Below are 16,886 nucleotides of genomic sequence, written 5' to 3' on the forward strand. Positions count from 1 at the left end.
TGCAGGTCTTAACTGTCTTATCAGTTAACATTTAGTCACTGTTTATGGTTGTCCTACTTAATTGTTTAGGAGTACTCTATGTCCACCAAGCCTAATGTGTCTTATATTTGTAAAAGAATTAACATTATCAACAATGATAACAATGTCATATTCAAACAGTGACAACTGTTTCGCTCTCAATAACTCCTCAAGAACTCATATTTTGAAGACATGGATTAGTGTACTCAAGAAGTTCATTATCAGCAGTGACCCGTGAAGATCCGGGTTAGAATTGATCTTCAGTAACCTGTGCTTGTCGTAAGAGGCAACTAACGGGATTGGGTGGTCAGGCTCACTGACTTGGTTGACACATATCATCATATCCCAGTTTCATAGATCGATGCTCATGCTGTTGATCACTGGATTGTCTGGTCCAGACTTGATTATTTTCAGACCGCCGCCATATGGTTGGAATATTCCTGAGTGCAGCGTAAAACTAAACTCACTCACTCACTCGTTATCAGCAGTTGTCTAATATTTAGCCAAGTCTGAGAAGAAATTACTTGCAAATAAGTATTAATGTTTATTTATTTATCATATTAAGCTTGATCTGAGGAGAACAGAGCTCACATTTTCCCCTTTGTTTGTGAAGTAAATTGTCTTACGGTTTGAAACCAGTACCAACACACAATTATTTTCTATATTTTCAGAAACATGTTGAGGATTCCAGTGTTACGTTTGACTCCAAGGTAAGGTTTGTCATGTTGCCTGTGTTCCGATCCCAGTCTCCTGGTGTGACTGTCTGCTGGTAGATGCAGAGATGCCAGCCATTTTGGTAGAATCGATATTTGAACCAAATTCTGCAAATCCAATTACATTGTACAGATTTTTATCAGAACACTTGCACACTACATATATGTATAACACTTGCACACTACATATATGTATAACACCTGCACACTACATATATTTGTATAACACCTGCACACTACATATATGTATAACACTTGCACACTACATATATTTGTATAACACTTGCACACTACATATATTTGTATAACACCTGCACACTACATATATGTATAACACTTGCACGCTACATATATGTATAACATCTGCACACTACATATATGTATAACACCTGCACACTACATATATGTATAACACTTGCACACTACATGTGTATAACACTTGCACACTACATATATGTATAACACTTGCACACTACATATATGTATAACACCTGCATACTACATATATGTATAACACTTGCACACTACATATATGTATAACACCTGCACACTACATATATTTGTATAACACCTGCACACTACATATATGTATAACACTTGCACACTACATATATGTATAACACTTGCACACTACATATATGTATAACACCTTCACACTACATATATGTATAACACTTGCACGCTACATATATGTATAACACCTGCACACTACATATATGTATAACACTTGCACACTACATTATAAGTTGTTCACTGGTCTCGATGGGGACATGGGCTGATGTACCCTCGATGTTTGTTTATGTTCCCTGAGAGCGAAGTTATCTCCCTTCCATCGATTTGCATTCGCAAAACATCAGTAATTTCCATACATCGTATGTTATTCAATGTTATTCGAGATAAAGAATTACTACTATGAAGTACCAAATGAGTTCGGCATTCCCTGCCTGGTACATAGAAAATGTTACTCGCTTGTAAGCGGGGTACATTGAAAATAATAGAAGAGCCCTCAGCCAATCAGAAAATGACATTTATGCGTGAGGCAAGATAAATATGTATAACACTTGCACACTACATATATGTATAACACTTGCACACTACATATATATACAACACTTGTACACTATATGTATAAAATACTGGGATCACAATCCAGAGGTCGATGCCACCCAAGAAGTATTTAGACTTTGAGAAAATTCAGAAGTGACAACTTCTTGCCAACCAGTAAACAAGTAACACAAACCTGTTTCACCTTTAGTTGGACTGTTTAGTGATGTAAATTTGAGATGAAAAGGGAAAAAAATCTGCTGTGTATTTTTGTGTTGTAGAGTGATGTTTGAGATGATACCCAGCATAAACAAACACAGTGGGTATTATCCCTTTGCCAACTACTGGACAATTAAGATTTTGGTGTTTATTGCACCCAAACTGGATATGAGTAATAACAGAACATAGATTGCTAGTTATCCCCCGCCCCGCGTTTAGCCCGAAGCGGGGGATATAGTATTTGGCTCTGTCCATCCGTCCGTATGTACGAATTGGAATATCTTAAGAACCATTGACTGGATTCTTTTCATACTTGGTTCCTAGGTTCATCACAGCATAAGAAAGGTCCCAGTTAGGTTTGGTGACCTTGACCTACATTTCAAGGTCACAAGGGACTTGAACGATTTACTCTTGTCAGCAAGATGTCTCAAGACCTGTTAGCTGGATTTTCTTCATGTTTGACACTAAGCTTCATATAGGGAAGGCGCAGGGCCCAGTTGGTTTTGGTGACCTTCACGAAAGTTTAAAGGTCACAGCAACACTTTGAAGATTTCAGCATGTTAACCTGCGTGATAAGCTTGTCAGCAAGATACCTCAAGAACCAATCACTGGATTTTCTTCGTATTTGACACCAAGCTTCATATAGGGAATGTAAGCCCATTTCTGGTGTCCCCCGCCATAATGTTGCTGGAATATTGCTAAAAGCGGCGTAAAATCATACACTCACTCACTCATATAGGGAAGGCGCAAGGACCAGTCGACTTTGGTGACCTTCCTATAACTTTCAAGGTCACGACGACACTTTGAAGATTTCAGCATGTTAGCCTGCATGTTAAGCTTGTCAGCGAGATACCTCAAGAACCAATCACTAGATTTTCTTCGTGTTTGACACTAAGCTTCATATAGGGGAGGCGCAGGGCCCAGTTGGTTTTGGTGACCTTCACATAATTTTCAAGGTCACAGAGACACTTTGAAGATTTCAGTATGTTAAGATTGTCAGCAAGATATCTCAAGAACGGTTCACTGGATTTTCTTCTTTATGGACTTTCAAGACTTCTCTTGAATGTTTTTTTATAAGCAATTTCTCTATTACCATTTTTTGCATATTTCATACACCATGACAATCATGGCAAGGTCAAAGTCAGTTTTGAAAATATTTGTGTGTTTGAACAGCTACAGAGCAGAGCAAGATATCAAGAGAGGCTGACAGGTCATGTTTTTGTTGACATTTAACTTCATCTTAACCTACGACCTTCTCTTTCATTTTCTCTTTGCGGTGGGGATTATGTCACCTTAGTGACAACTTCTTGTTGTTATTTATTCTCAACATTAGCATCAAAGGTAATGTTTCATACTTTTAACTATATATTACATGCTGTTATTTTTGTAGGATTTACATAAATAGCATGATACAGTGTGTGTGTGGGTATGTTGGTGCGTGCGTGCATGTATGCATGTGCACCACATCTTCAAGTATGTTTGTTTCAGAAATTAACTAAAAGTATCATGAAAACTTATCATTTGCATCAAAATGACAGAATTTCACTAATGTGTGGTCCTGAGAATTTGTGAATAGTTTTGTATTGATTTTTGTTTCAAGGTATGACAGATTGTTAAGATCTATGTATTTAAAGTTAAGGCTCAAGTATATGTTCAGGGTTTTTTTCCCCATTCTAAGAATGATCCTTTAATCATGATAGAAGCATCATATAATCATTACAGACTGTTGCTTGCTTGCATTGTGCTGAACACATGGAAGTCCTGATGTTCTTATATAAATATAGCCATTCATCAGGCCTACAATCACAGAAAGATACTTATCACTGTGAAATTCATTATGAAAACTCAATGAAATTGGACTTAGGCTCAACAAAATAGTTTTCCTCTGACTAATAAATCCTTCAGTACTTATAATGTATTACAGTTATGTGTTGTTTGCCGGGAAGTGTAAGAAGCTGATACAGGCAGGAGATGGTGTCCTGGGGCTGTGTATCTGGAGTTTGTCACCATCAGCTGATACAGGCAGGAGATTGTGTCCTGGAGTTGTGTGTCTGGAGTTTGTCACCGTCAGCTGATACAGACAGTAGATGGTGTATCTGGAGTTTGTCACCGTCAGCTGATACAGACAGGAGATGGTGTATCTGGAGTTTGTCACCATCAGCTGATAAAGGCAGGAGATTGTGTCCTGGAGTTGTGTATCTGGAGTTTGTCACCATCAGCTGATACAGACAGTAGATGGTGTATCTGGAGTTTGTCACCGTCAGCTGATACAGACAGGAGATGGTGTATCTGGAGTTTGTCACCGTCAGCTGATACAGACAGGAGATTGTGTCCTGGAGCTGTGTATCTGGAGTTTGTAACCATCAGCTGATACAGACAGTAGATGGTGTATCTGGAGTTTGTCACCGTCAGCTGATACAGACAGGAGATGGTGTATCTGGAGTTTGTAACCATCAGCTGATACAGACAGTAGATGGTGTATCTGGAGTTTGTCACCGTCAGCTGATACAGGCAGTAGATTGTGTCCTGGAGCTGTGTATCTGGAGTTTGTAACCATCAGCTGATACAGACAGTAGATGGTGTCCTGGAGCTGTGTATCTGGAGTTTGTCACTGACAGCTGATACAGACAGGAGATTGTGTCCTGGAGTTATGTATCTGGAGTTTGTCACCGTCAGCTGATACAGACAGGAGATTATGTCCTGGAGCTGTGTATCTGGAGTTTGTCACCGTCAGCTGATACAGACAGTAGATGGTGTCCTGGAGCTGTGTATCTGGAGTTTGTCACTGACAGCTGATACAGACAGGAGATTGTGTCCTGGAGCTGCGTATCTGGAGTTTGTCACCGTCAGCTGATACAGACAGTAGATGGTGTATCTGGAGTTTGTCACCGTCAGCTGATACAGACAGGAGATGGTGTATTTGGAGTTTGTCACCGTCAGCTGATACAGACAGATGGTGTATCTGGAGTTTGTCACTGTCAGCTGATACAGACAGGAGATTGTGTCCTGGAGCTGTGTATCTGGAGTTTGTCACCGTCAGCTGATACAGGCAGGAGATTATGTCCTGGAGCTGTGTATCTGGAGTTTGTCACCATCAGCTGATACAGGCAGGAGATTGTGTCCTGGAGCTGTGTATCTGGAGTTTGTCACTGTCTGTTCCAGGACAGCTGGAATAGTTTTAAATATGTAAAGCTAAGTCTCAGAAACCACACATCAATAAACTGCAAATGTAATATAATGTGTTGAACTTCCTTCTGTCAGCGAGCTGGGTGTTCAATGCCAACAGTGTTAATGCAATATGGAAGAGACGCCAAGTGTGATGCAGACCTTATGATGTTGACCACTTTTATTAAAACCCACGGCCTTAGATGTGTTGCTGACACACCAAGAAATGTGTACAATGACATTGTTACAAAATATGCAGCTTTTTACAAACATCTATACATGGAGCAGACAATGTAATAGTGTTGCCTCTGTGTAGGGCCACAGCTGGCATGGGGGAACCTCCTGTAAGGCACATATCGTCTGTCAACCAGTGGTCCCAACATGTGTGTTTGCAGTGGTTTCTGATTGGCCCTGTCCTCATGCATCATGGGATACTACCAGCATGCCTGAACTACACTGGGATTCTTCGTACATTGCTGGAACGATGAATGATGATACTGTTAATGCTGACGATGACATACAAATGTGACCTCATTTTTTCATTGCCTAGTGTAATCTCTTCAGATGAAAATGGAAATATGAAAATGCATGTGTATAACATTATTACTGGTAGTGTGATGTTCCCGGTCATGACCTTGGACTTCTATGGGCTGGACACTGCTGATGTCCACTGTCCTCACAGAAGCACCATGTGTCTACAGGCGTGATGTATGTTTCTGAACTGAAGGTGATAGTACCGGCCAGGATGGGCTGTAAGTCTTGCTGGATGTGATGCTTGTATAGCATGGCATGTAATATACGCACCTGGGCCTAGATTTTCCAAGCTCTCTTAGCGCTAAGATAGTCGTAAGTGCCATACATTAACATAAACTTACGACTATCCTAGTGCTATGAGAGCTTCGAAAATCTAGGCCCTGGGCTGCAGAGGGAACAGACTGATCAACTGAGGTGCAACTAAACTTTACAACACGTACACTGAAATTACCAACCTGGAAATTATTCAACACATTTGCATAGAGATACTCAAAGCTATGAAGAACCACTTGTTCTCAGCTGCATATGAAATCAAAGTGGATGAGTGAGTTGGTTCGTTGTTGTGTGAACAATAGATATATCATATCACAGCTCGATGTGTGAAGACAGACAGATGGAATGTATGTCTCACATGTTAACCACCTTGCTGACATGCTCTAGAGCTGGTGCTGACAGACAGGGAACAATCAGACCCAATAACTGACAGAGCAAGATGTGTGCTACATGGCTTTGTCAGTGATTGATGACGTGCCTCTCATTGTTCAGTTGGTGTGTAGGTGCTTGTCTGAGAGGTGTCACTTTGTGCACTTCTGTCAGGAAATGGTTGTGAGTGTGCATGTGTGTAGATCAAGGTTTGCGGAAGGCACAAGCAATTTTTCTGTTCTGTGTTGTTGGTTTTGTTGTTGTTTTTTTGGGGTGTTTGATCATTTTCAACATCCTTGCCTCTCTGAGTCCTGTGCTAACAGTCGCCAGATTTTATGTTGATGACTGACTGACTGAGTTTGGTTTTACGCAGCTTATAGCAATATTCCAGCAATATCACGGCGGGGGACACCAGAAATGGGCTTCACTCATTGTACCCATGTGGGGATTCGAACCCGGGTCTTCGGCGTGACGAGCCAACGCTTTAACCTCTAGACTACCCCATCGCCCCTTATGTTGAAGAAGTTTGTGATTGTGCAACTATGTTGCTGAGCATACAGCATTGCTTTGCTTTTGCCTATATCATATTAGGGAAATACAACAATGCATATTTGTTATTGGTTTAAATTCACATGTAGTCTGCCCGAAAATCTTGATTGTTTTGATAAGGCCAGACCAATTTTATTTCTTGTTTTACGGATCTGCCGGTCGTATTTTTTCAAGAATAAAAAAAAATAAAGTTAATTTTCCCTTCTCAAAAAATAAAATCCTAATGTTTTTAATGTAACCTTACAAGAAAAAGATTTTTTGATTGTTTTTTGCCCCATACACATATCATAAATTGCCAGAAGTAAAATACTTTTAATATTTAGAAGGAATATTACTTTGACTCGTGATTTTATTTTTACAATTTTTTTCCCTCCTGCCTTTAGGTTTTCTGAGGACAAAAATCCGTAAAACATGAAATAAAATTGGTCTGGCCTAACTTTGCATTTAGCTAACAGTTACGTTTTGGTTTGCAATATTGAGTGTTTGATTACATTAAAGTCAATGGGATTGTGAGATGCAAACATCTGCATTCTTGACAGAGGCAGCTGATGCCAGTGTAAAATCTGAGCAACATTTTGCTTGTTAGCACCAAGTTCCAACCTTGTAAATCTGTTTGTAAATGTGAGCTTGTCTGTATTTGTATATCTGTATGTATATGTTTACAACAAATGTGCTGACAATGAAGTGACAGATCCAATGAGGTTGTAACGAACAAGAATTAGTGGTCCCTTTGAATGTGTTATAACCATAGATTAATGTATGTCTGCATGTGTATGAGTGCCTATGTTTGTACTGGTGTTTTCTGTCTCTCTGTCCCACACTATAGAGCAAGCATAGCACTAGATTGGGGTGTAGCAGGGACACGTTACAGTCTGAACATGTTGGCTCACCTACCTATCCTCTCACCACTGCTAACATAGCAATGTGAAGGTTTTCTGTCTCTCTGTCCCACACTATAGAGCAAGCATAGCAATAGATTGGGGTGTAGCAGGGACACATTACAGTCTGAACATGTTGGCTCACCTACCTATCCTCTCACCACTGCTAACATAGCAATGTGAAGGTTTTCTGTCTCTCTGTCCCACACTATAGAGCAAGCATAGCAATAGATTGGGGTGTAGCAGGGACACATTACAGTCTGAACATGTTGGCTCACCTACCTATCCTCTCACCACTGCTAACATAGCAATGTGAAGGTTTTCTGTCTCTCTGTCCCACACTATAGAGCAAGCATAGCACTAGATTGGGGTGTAGCAGGGACACATCACAGTCTGTACATGTTGGCTCACCTACCTATCCACTCACCACTGCTAACGTAGCAATGTGAAGGTTTTCTGTTCCTGTTGTCCAACTAACTCACCCACTCACATTACATAAATTAAAACTGATGATGACCTGTGTTTATATTTATTGTTTTGACTTTGACGCTGATGGTCCTTAGGGCAGGCAGTGATACCTGAGCTTACTGTACATGCCATGAAAGCTTCCATCAATTACCACTTCAGTATGTCATCAATTGTTGGCATGCAGGAGAAAATTGAAGCATGAATATTTGCGGTGATTTTGGTCACCGCCAACTTTGGTGTTTCACAATGTCGTCCCCGAGACACCCAGACACCCAGACACCCAGACACCCATGCGTGATGTGAGTGTGCAGATGACTTGACCAGGAGTGAAGAAGACGCCGTCCTTTGATTCGAGTCTAGAAGCTTGTTACACCCTACTCAAATTTGTACTTCCTTTCAATATGTGTAGTGTTCAAGAATGAAAAAAAGTATTAAGTATCAGTAGTGACACTGATATTTGCAAGGTAACATGGGATGGTACAACCTCTTTGAATCCATATTTCCTGAGTCTGAAGTCAGATGGGCTTGTACCATCCCAATCCATCTGGCAAATGGCCATGTAACAAATGTATTACCCTTTATATGCTTTAGGTGCCTTTTTTGAGTTTTTTGGCACCGTTTTCATAATTCGCCATGATTGCTGTCGCAGAACATTCAAATGGATAGAAATCTTGTAAGCTTTAAAACTATGGGTCTTGTTAGCTCAAATAATGCCACCATTAAGGATATATAGGTCCAATCTGTTTCCACTTCATAGAAACATACAGCATATACTCAACACCACTTTCCATGATACTGTAGCCAGAGTGGTTTTGTATACCCCCAAAGGCCAAATACATCGTGTAGATGTCACTTTAATGGCAATAAATAATCTGAGAAGGCCCCGTGAAAAATATATACATTGTATTAGAATATGTAGATCCTTCATAGGCCAATACAAGTGAAGCAATAATATTACAATCAAATTAATACAATTACTATTAACTAGCTATATGACAGTGGTCTGTAAATAGAATCTGGACCAGACAATCCAGTGATCAACAGCATGAGGGTCGATCTATGCAACTGGGATACGATGACATGTGTCAGTTAAGTCAGAGAGCCTGACTACTTGATCCCATTAGTCACCTCTTACGACAAGCACTGAAGATCAATTCTAACCTGGATATTCATGTAGTATGGATTGTAAACCTTCCTGTAGAGCATACTACCTACACTCAAGACACAAACAGAAACATTCACTCTCAATGGTTGAATTGATGGGTCTTTCGTAATGTGCTTCAAATATTTCCAGATGATGCAGTACACATGCCATGCATTAAGTTGTGACTTGTGACCAAGGTGGCTGTATGGTTGGAAGTGAGCACAGTGTGGGTACTATGTTTCTGGTTGAGTACACACACGTCATGCAGTTGATTGTAGTGTTATATCACCAAACCATCAATCTCTGTGAAAAGACTCTCCCTGCCCCCCGGAGATCAGATTTACATGTGTAAACGGGAACCAAGAAGAGCACACACTACATACTCCACACCTTCACAAAGGTATTATCTTGGTCATCATTCACTCCTTTCCTTACCTGCCCTCCAACCATTATCCTGGAACGACAACAGTGGCCATCATCCCACAATCAAGGGAAAATACAGCCACAAATGGGATTTCACTAAACAACTACAACTTGACAGGAAAACATTCCTTATGCTCAACTCGAAATATACACATTGCCTCATATGGAAATATTACAATGATAGCATTGTAGTTTTGGTTGTCATCATTATGCTATTGATATTTATTGAGGAAATTATGTAGACATACAACTGTTTCCAAACATTGCCAAAGGAATGTCCAATAGGTTTTTAGAATTTCTAAATTTGGAATGAAATAATATATTTGATGCATTGATCATTTAGGCTGGCTCAGCTCACGGCTGGCTCAGCTCACTGCACACCTCTTGAAGACTGACAAATGCCTGTGACACGACAGTGCTTCATTTTTGGGAGTATGGTTGACTGAAAATATAAAATAATGCTTTTATTCGTCTCAAACCAGACAAGTTAATAGTTACTACCAGTTCAGATGCCAATCACCCGATGTTAAAGAGGTGATGTGGGAAATTCAAGGCTTTGACAGAAGTGAAAGCAGCACCAAGGCCTTTCTATCTGTCTCTGGTAAGACTTTTGGTATAGTGCAGTCAGGGATTATATGACATGCTTTCTTTCCCCAGGTTCCAGCAAGTCAGCCAGTCAGACAGAACCCTGCCAAAAAACGAAAGATTGTTATCAAGGTAAGAAGAAATTGTTATATTTCCTATTGTTGTAAGTCTTTATGAAATAAAATGCATATATATTTTAGTGTATAATTTATGTAGTAGTGAAAATATTCTGAAATGTTTATAAGGTCTGTATGCATGTACAAGAACTTACCTCCCAGGCATCATGTGTCCCTGTGACAGTAGCTTACACTTTGTTGCCATGACGTGTGGTGGTCCAGGACAGTGTAGGTCCAGTGTAGGGGACAGTAGAGACACTTTGTTGCCATGATGTGTGGTGGTCCAGGACAGTGTAGGTCCGAGGACAGTAGGACACTTTGTTGCCATGATGTGTGGTGGTCCAGGACAGTGTAGGTAGGTCCGAGGACAGTAGAGACACTTTGTTGCCATGATGTGTGGTGGTCCAGGACAGTGTAGGTCCAAGGACAGTAGAGACACTTTGTTGCCATGATGTGTGGTGGTCCAGGACAGGTGACTGACAGTAGAGACACTTTGTTGCCCCAGGACAGTAGGTCCCGGGAGCTGGACACTTTGTTGCCATGATGTGGTGGTCCAGGACAGTGTAGGTCCCCGGACAGTAGACACTTTGTTGCCATGATGTGTGGTGGTCCAGGACAGTGTAGGTCCCGGACAGTAGACACACACTTTGTTGCCATGATGTGTGGTGGTCCAGGACAGTGTAGGTCCCAGGACAGTCCAGGACAGACACTTTGTTGCCATGATGTATGATGGTCCTGGACAGTGTAGGTCCCGGGACAGTAGAGACACTTTATTGCCATGATGTGTGGTGGTCCAGGACAGTGTAGGTCCGAGGACAGTAGAGACACTTTGTTGCCATGATGTGTGGTGGTCCAGGACAGTGTAGGTCCGAGGACAGTAGAGACACTTTATTGCCATGATGTGTGGTGGTCCAGGACAGTGTAGGTCCCAGGACAGTAGAGACACTTTGTTGCCATGATGTGTTGATTGCCAAGACAGAAGGTCTATGTTCCGATGGTAGTGAAATCAGAACAGTATTATACTAAAGGTTCCCCATCTGAATTTTAGAAGCAAGGAGAGTCCTCCAGTTCCACAGCCCAACCCAGTCAACCTTCCACAGCTGGACATCTGAGCAAGGCAGAAGACTACATCACACAGGTCAGTACCGGCTGAAGTTGAGCTTAATCTTGTCAATCTGTACTGAGTGTTCTTTAGTTACACTGGGTATGCAGGGATACCCTAATGTTTCCCACATGTGTATAGTGTGCGATGTTCATTTTGGTGGTATGTCATTACATCACCTGAATATTTCTTGATGTGGAGTAAAATCATACAGCCTTGATAATCGTTTTCATATAGGTTTGATTTTTCAAAATCATATTTCACGTTTAAATATACTGGACAAAAATAGTTAGGGATATATGTAAATTTTGAAATTATTAATAATGACCTATTTATTCATTGACACACTGATAAAATATCAATCATAAAAATACCAATATCCCTAACTTATTTTGTCCAGTATATACAATTCTATAGATATTTTATCAAAAGGGAAATAGTATATGCATGAAACATTAATATTATGCTTCTCCTATATATGGGCGATGGCACAACAGCAAACACCCATAGCCAGGGTGTTACATCTTATCTCATGTACCATTCAGTGAGTCTGGAATCATAGTCAGCACTAAAGGACAACACATGACCTTCCAGATCCTGTAGACCGTGTGTCATTGCAACCTCTGCAGGATATCAGGTTTACTTGAATGTCAACCCAGGAAGATCCGAGTTAGAATTGGTCTTCAGTAACCCATGCTTGTCGTACCCTTTTGGGGTTTGAACTTTTCTTTCAAGTTGGACTTGGTCTTTTTGAAGGGTAGGGTTTGTGTTCGGAGCATAACTCTAAAACCACTTCACCCATGCATCTTCACCAACTTTTGTAAACTTGATACCGATTATTAGTAAGCTTAGAAGCATCAACCATATACATGTACCACTATTAAGCACCAGGAACTAGACTAGACTACTGACTATGAACACTATTGACTAGAGACAACTCTGGGACTGAAAAACAACAGATTCATTCATTCATTTCGAAATAGAATCATTTAGAATTCTGAATGTTTTGTAAAATATAACTGTGGAGTTGTTGATTTGTTGATAAGCAATTAAGTTCAATTGAATATAAAAATATTCAATGAAAACTACAAAGAAAATTACAAACTATCAATAATATATATTTTCATACTTAGAGATTTTGAAATTGAAGGAATCAAATGAATTGTTTGAGGTCTCAACGTTGAATTGGGGGAAGGGGGAGGCATCTTTTTTACGAGTATAAACACTGTCTAGTTTTTCTCCCGACATAAAATCATCACCTATTATCATTTTTAGATATGAAAGAACGCTGCCACAGCATGCATCATGTTGCTGAAATGGTCCAATCGACTTTGAGAATCACTGATATGATGTCAATATCAGAGAGTAAGTAATCTTGACCTTCCTAAAGGTGATGCTTGTGTTTCAGGTGAAGAAAGTACTCACAGCTGAATCCTACAAAGTGTTCTCTCGGGCTCTGGTTGGGTACCGCAAAACGGAGGACTTGACTAAAGTCACCACAGTCCTTGCTGACTTCTTCACCGACAAGACAGAAAACTATCACCTCTTCCGCAGTAAGTGACTTAGAGAACACCTAGGCTAGGCTGCATTTGGCCAATTGCCATCCATGCTGTGAGGAAACATGCCTTGTATTTATTCACCTCCATAGCTTTTTTAATGACATGACGCTAAGAATAGACAAAACATGCATTTGGGACCAGAAATCACCAGTACATGTATTTTTGTATGGAAATGTAAAGGTTAACCCAGAAATTGGTATCTTCAGTACTTACTTGTGGAACCAGTAAATGATTACACAAAGTCAAAGAATCAAACACAGATTTAGAATTAAAGTTTAGACTGGCTGACTGACTGACTGACTGACTGACTGAGTATGGTTTTACGCCGTTTTTAGCAATGTTCCAGCAATATCATGGCGGGGGAACCCAGAAATGGGCTTCACAAATTGTACCCATGTGGGGAATCGAACCCGGGCCTTCGGCGTGACGAGCAAACGCTTTAACCAGTAAGCTACCCCAACGCCCCATTAAAGTCAGAAGGGCAATATAATGGTCAGTAATAACATGGTAACAGCAATAAGTTATGATGAATTACTCATGAATGCCAAGCATCTTGTCTGTGGAAAAGTTTGAAACAGGTCGGACTTTGTTCTTAAATCTGGAGAGTGTAGAAAGGTGGTTGTATTTTCAAATAGCACCTGGCAAATTGATAATACACACATCATGTCGAAAATGGGGTTGAGAATTGTCACATACTTGTGTAGTGTGGAATGTTTTATCCATGTTTACATGCAGGATATGATGATCCCAACACAGGGCAATTGTGATCATACCCTAAACAATAGTAGTGTTAGGTAATTAGTATACGGTTACAAGTATCTCATTATAACCATGTTGGTCCACTATCTGCCTGTATATAATGTCCTAGTAATGTTTTAGTTCAAGGCTTATAAACCTCCAGCGATGTCACTCTATTGTCTCGCTAGGTTCTCCTTTTACCAAGTAAACCTCTACAAGCAGTTTTGCGGGCATTCTCCATGACATCCCGGCGATTTTCTACAGAATTGCCCGCATCCCGGGGATTTTCTGAGGAATGGCCATATTACTTGTTTTGAAGATTAATATACCTTTGTCTTGCTATCACTGAATACAAGCGTAAAATATCACATTATTGGTGGTGGTGGAATTGGGTTTAACGTCGTGCTTGAGAATATTTCGCTCATATGACGACGTGCATGTGTGTGTGTGTATGTGTATGTGCGGCTGCTTGTACTAGCCCAGACTGAAGCTGGTTTTATAATGCTAGCCCACTGAGATACCATGCCGCAGTGAAGCATGAATACCCCACTCAGACACATTATACTGAATCCGAGCCGACCAGTCCTTGTTGTACCCATTAATGCCGAGCGCCAGGCAGGGACCAACAAGTACCATATTTTAACGTCTTTTGGTATGACGCAGTCGTGGATCGAACCCGCAACCTTCCGCACTCCGGGCGGACGCTCTAACCACTACACCATGGAGGCGGTCATCACATTATTGAAATCTTCCAATGTATAGTGCCGATACCTGGTTTCGAACCTGCAACCTTTCACTTTCTAGCTTGGCGGTTTTATTCATTAGGCTACGAAGGATCGCTGTGAGGAATAAGATTGTTTGTCAGTATCAACTAGTGGTGTTCAGATTACCTGAAATAATCAAACATTGGTCGCAGTGACCAAACAATCAAGCAATTGACCACGTTTTCTCATAATCGAACACAAACAATTTTGTAACTACTGTTTTAGTGTTTGAAACACTTGATGATTGAACATATCTTAGAAATTGTCAGGGCCTGAAAACATGTTTAGTTCTTAGAAAACTCACTTCACTTGCTGAAAGGTCGACGTCATGACTGCATATTGCTTGAAGACTCCAGGAAGTTTATGTTCGTGATATATTAGTCATCACTTTAAAGTAGCAAGTTGCATCATTTTACATTGGATGTGAAGTTTGCAAATGAAATTTGCGCAATTTCTAAATACAACCAAAAAAACAACAGAACCACATTATACTTATCTGCTACAACTTGAATACGAAAATCTGAAAAATGATGCTAACCAATTTATTTTGATGATTGCTTGTTGGTTATGAACCAATCATCAATTGTGAGATTTCAGCCAATTCCCAGCAGCAGTATAAACCATGTGTTCCTCACAAGACAGGTAGTGTGGGCAGTGCACATGCAGGACATGGACATTGGGAAGGGCCGACAGACCTCAGAGTCTAATATGATGAACGCCTCATTAACTAGACAGAACACCAGATGCTATCCTCACGATAAATATATATACAAAAAAATCTAAATGAACTTACCCAGTATGTGCAGTGACCACAGAAGAGAAATGTTAAAGTAAAAGCCTTAAGATCTGGTCACATGCTACAGAAACAATAGAAGCAATCACTGGCCAGGCCATGGCTGGGATTTGTAGAAAGTGCTCATGTTAGTTTAAAGAGTTTACAGTACTTCACCAATATCCACCCAAGCTTAAAATACAGTACACAATATTTACATCACTTGCTTGATGAAAGAGTTAGAACTTAACCTAAACGTTGCTTTCATTGTAATAAAGATGCTTCCCATCCATGTATTGTTATTGTTTACTATTGCTCTAACTTCAAAGAAGATATATACATTCTCATGACTATCTACTACAGGCACAGCCAGCCTTCAAGGAACTGTCCCGACAAACACTTGTCCGCTGAGCCTGCCATGTTTGGTTACAATAAGCAGTGTCAGGAGTGTCAGCAGTCTAGTCATCTATTCTAACCTTTAACTAAGCATACAACTTATTGCATTGAGCGATGTTTCGGAGTAGATTCTAACACCATTATCACGCTGAAAGTGAAACGTCACTCCATGCAATAAACAAGAAGCCGATATCCACAATGTCATGCTTCATTATTGACTCATCAACTTCTTGAATACTGATCCAAACATTATTCTAATGTAATCCTGCCACCGATTGGACTCCACATTGTTACAAGCACATGAGTTGATCACTGGATTGTCTGGTCCTGACTCGATTATTTACAGACCGCTGCCATATAGCTGGAATATTGCTGAGTGCGGCATAAAACTAAACTCACTCACTCACATGCCCTTGAATCATTTGACTTCTCAAATACAACAACCCTTGAACGTGAAATACTGTTGTGAGCATGGTGATGTAATGGTTTTTAAAACACTACACATTGTACATTTCATGTGCAATGAGGTGACAATGCTGATCGGTAAGACTAGATGCCCCCACTCCGGCTCCTGAGACAAGGCGAGATATATAGACCCTAATGATCTTGGGTTACTGTTCCAGAGTTCTACAAGTACACGCGTCCCCAGCACAAGCATGAGTTTGACCAGCTCTGTGTGTCAATCACAGGACAAGGTTGTGGATACAAGCCGGAACATTCTGTGTCCTCGAAGCGACTCTTGCAGAACACTCTACCAGGTATGTTGTGTCACAAAAACATCCTTGTAGACATATCCTGCAGTCACCAGTAACAGACGTTTACGTAGACATATCCTAGTAGCCACATTTATGTAGACATATCCTGCAGTCACCACTAAAAGGCGTTTATGTAGACATATCATAGTCGCCACTAACAGACGTTTACGTACACATATCCTGCAGTCACCACAAACAGATGGTTACGTAGACATATCCTGCAGTCACCACTAACACGTTTACGTAGACATATCCTGCAGTCGTCACTAACAGAGGTTTACGTAGACATATCCTGCAGTCGC

The 16,886-nt window shown here is 40.5% G+C and overlaps 1 protein-coding gene across 1 annotated transcript in view; it reads left to right on the forward strand.

The window, feature by feature from the left end:
* LOC124286454 (regulator of telomere elongation helicase 1-like) overlaps positions 1 to 16,886 on the forward strand; it is a 148,641-nt gene that overhangs the window by 116,162 nt on the left and 15,593 nt on the right. The window contains 5 exon segments of the mRNA XM_046722835.1: positions 690 to 728; positions 10,455 to 10,514; positions 11,547 to 11,636; positions 13,009 to 13,153; positions 16,453 to 16,587. Of these exon segments, the coding sequence (XP_046578791.1) occupies positions 690 to 728; positions 10,455 to 10,514; positions 11,547 to 11,636; positions 13,009 to 13,153; positions 16,453 to 16,587 (469 nt within the window).

Source organism: Haliotis rubra, unplaced genomic scaffold (genome assembly GCF_003918875.1).
Source record: "Haliotis rubra isolate DU_JTF1 unplaced genomic scaffold, ASM391887v1 Scf110, whole genome shotgun sequence".
Classification (NCBI taxonomy): Eukaryota; Metazoa; Mollusca; class Gastropoda; order Lepetellida; family Haliotidae; genus Haliotis; species Haliotis rubra.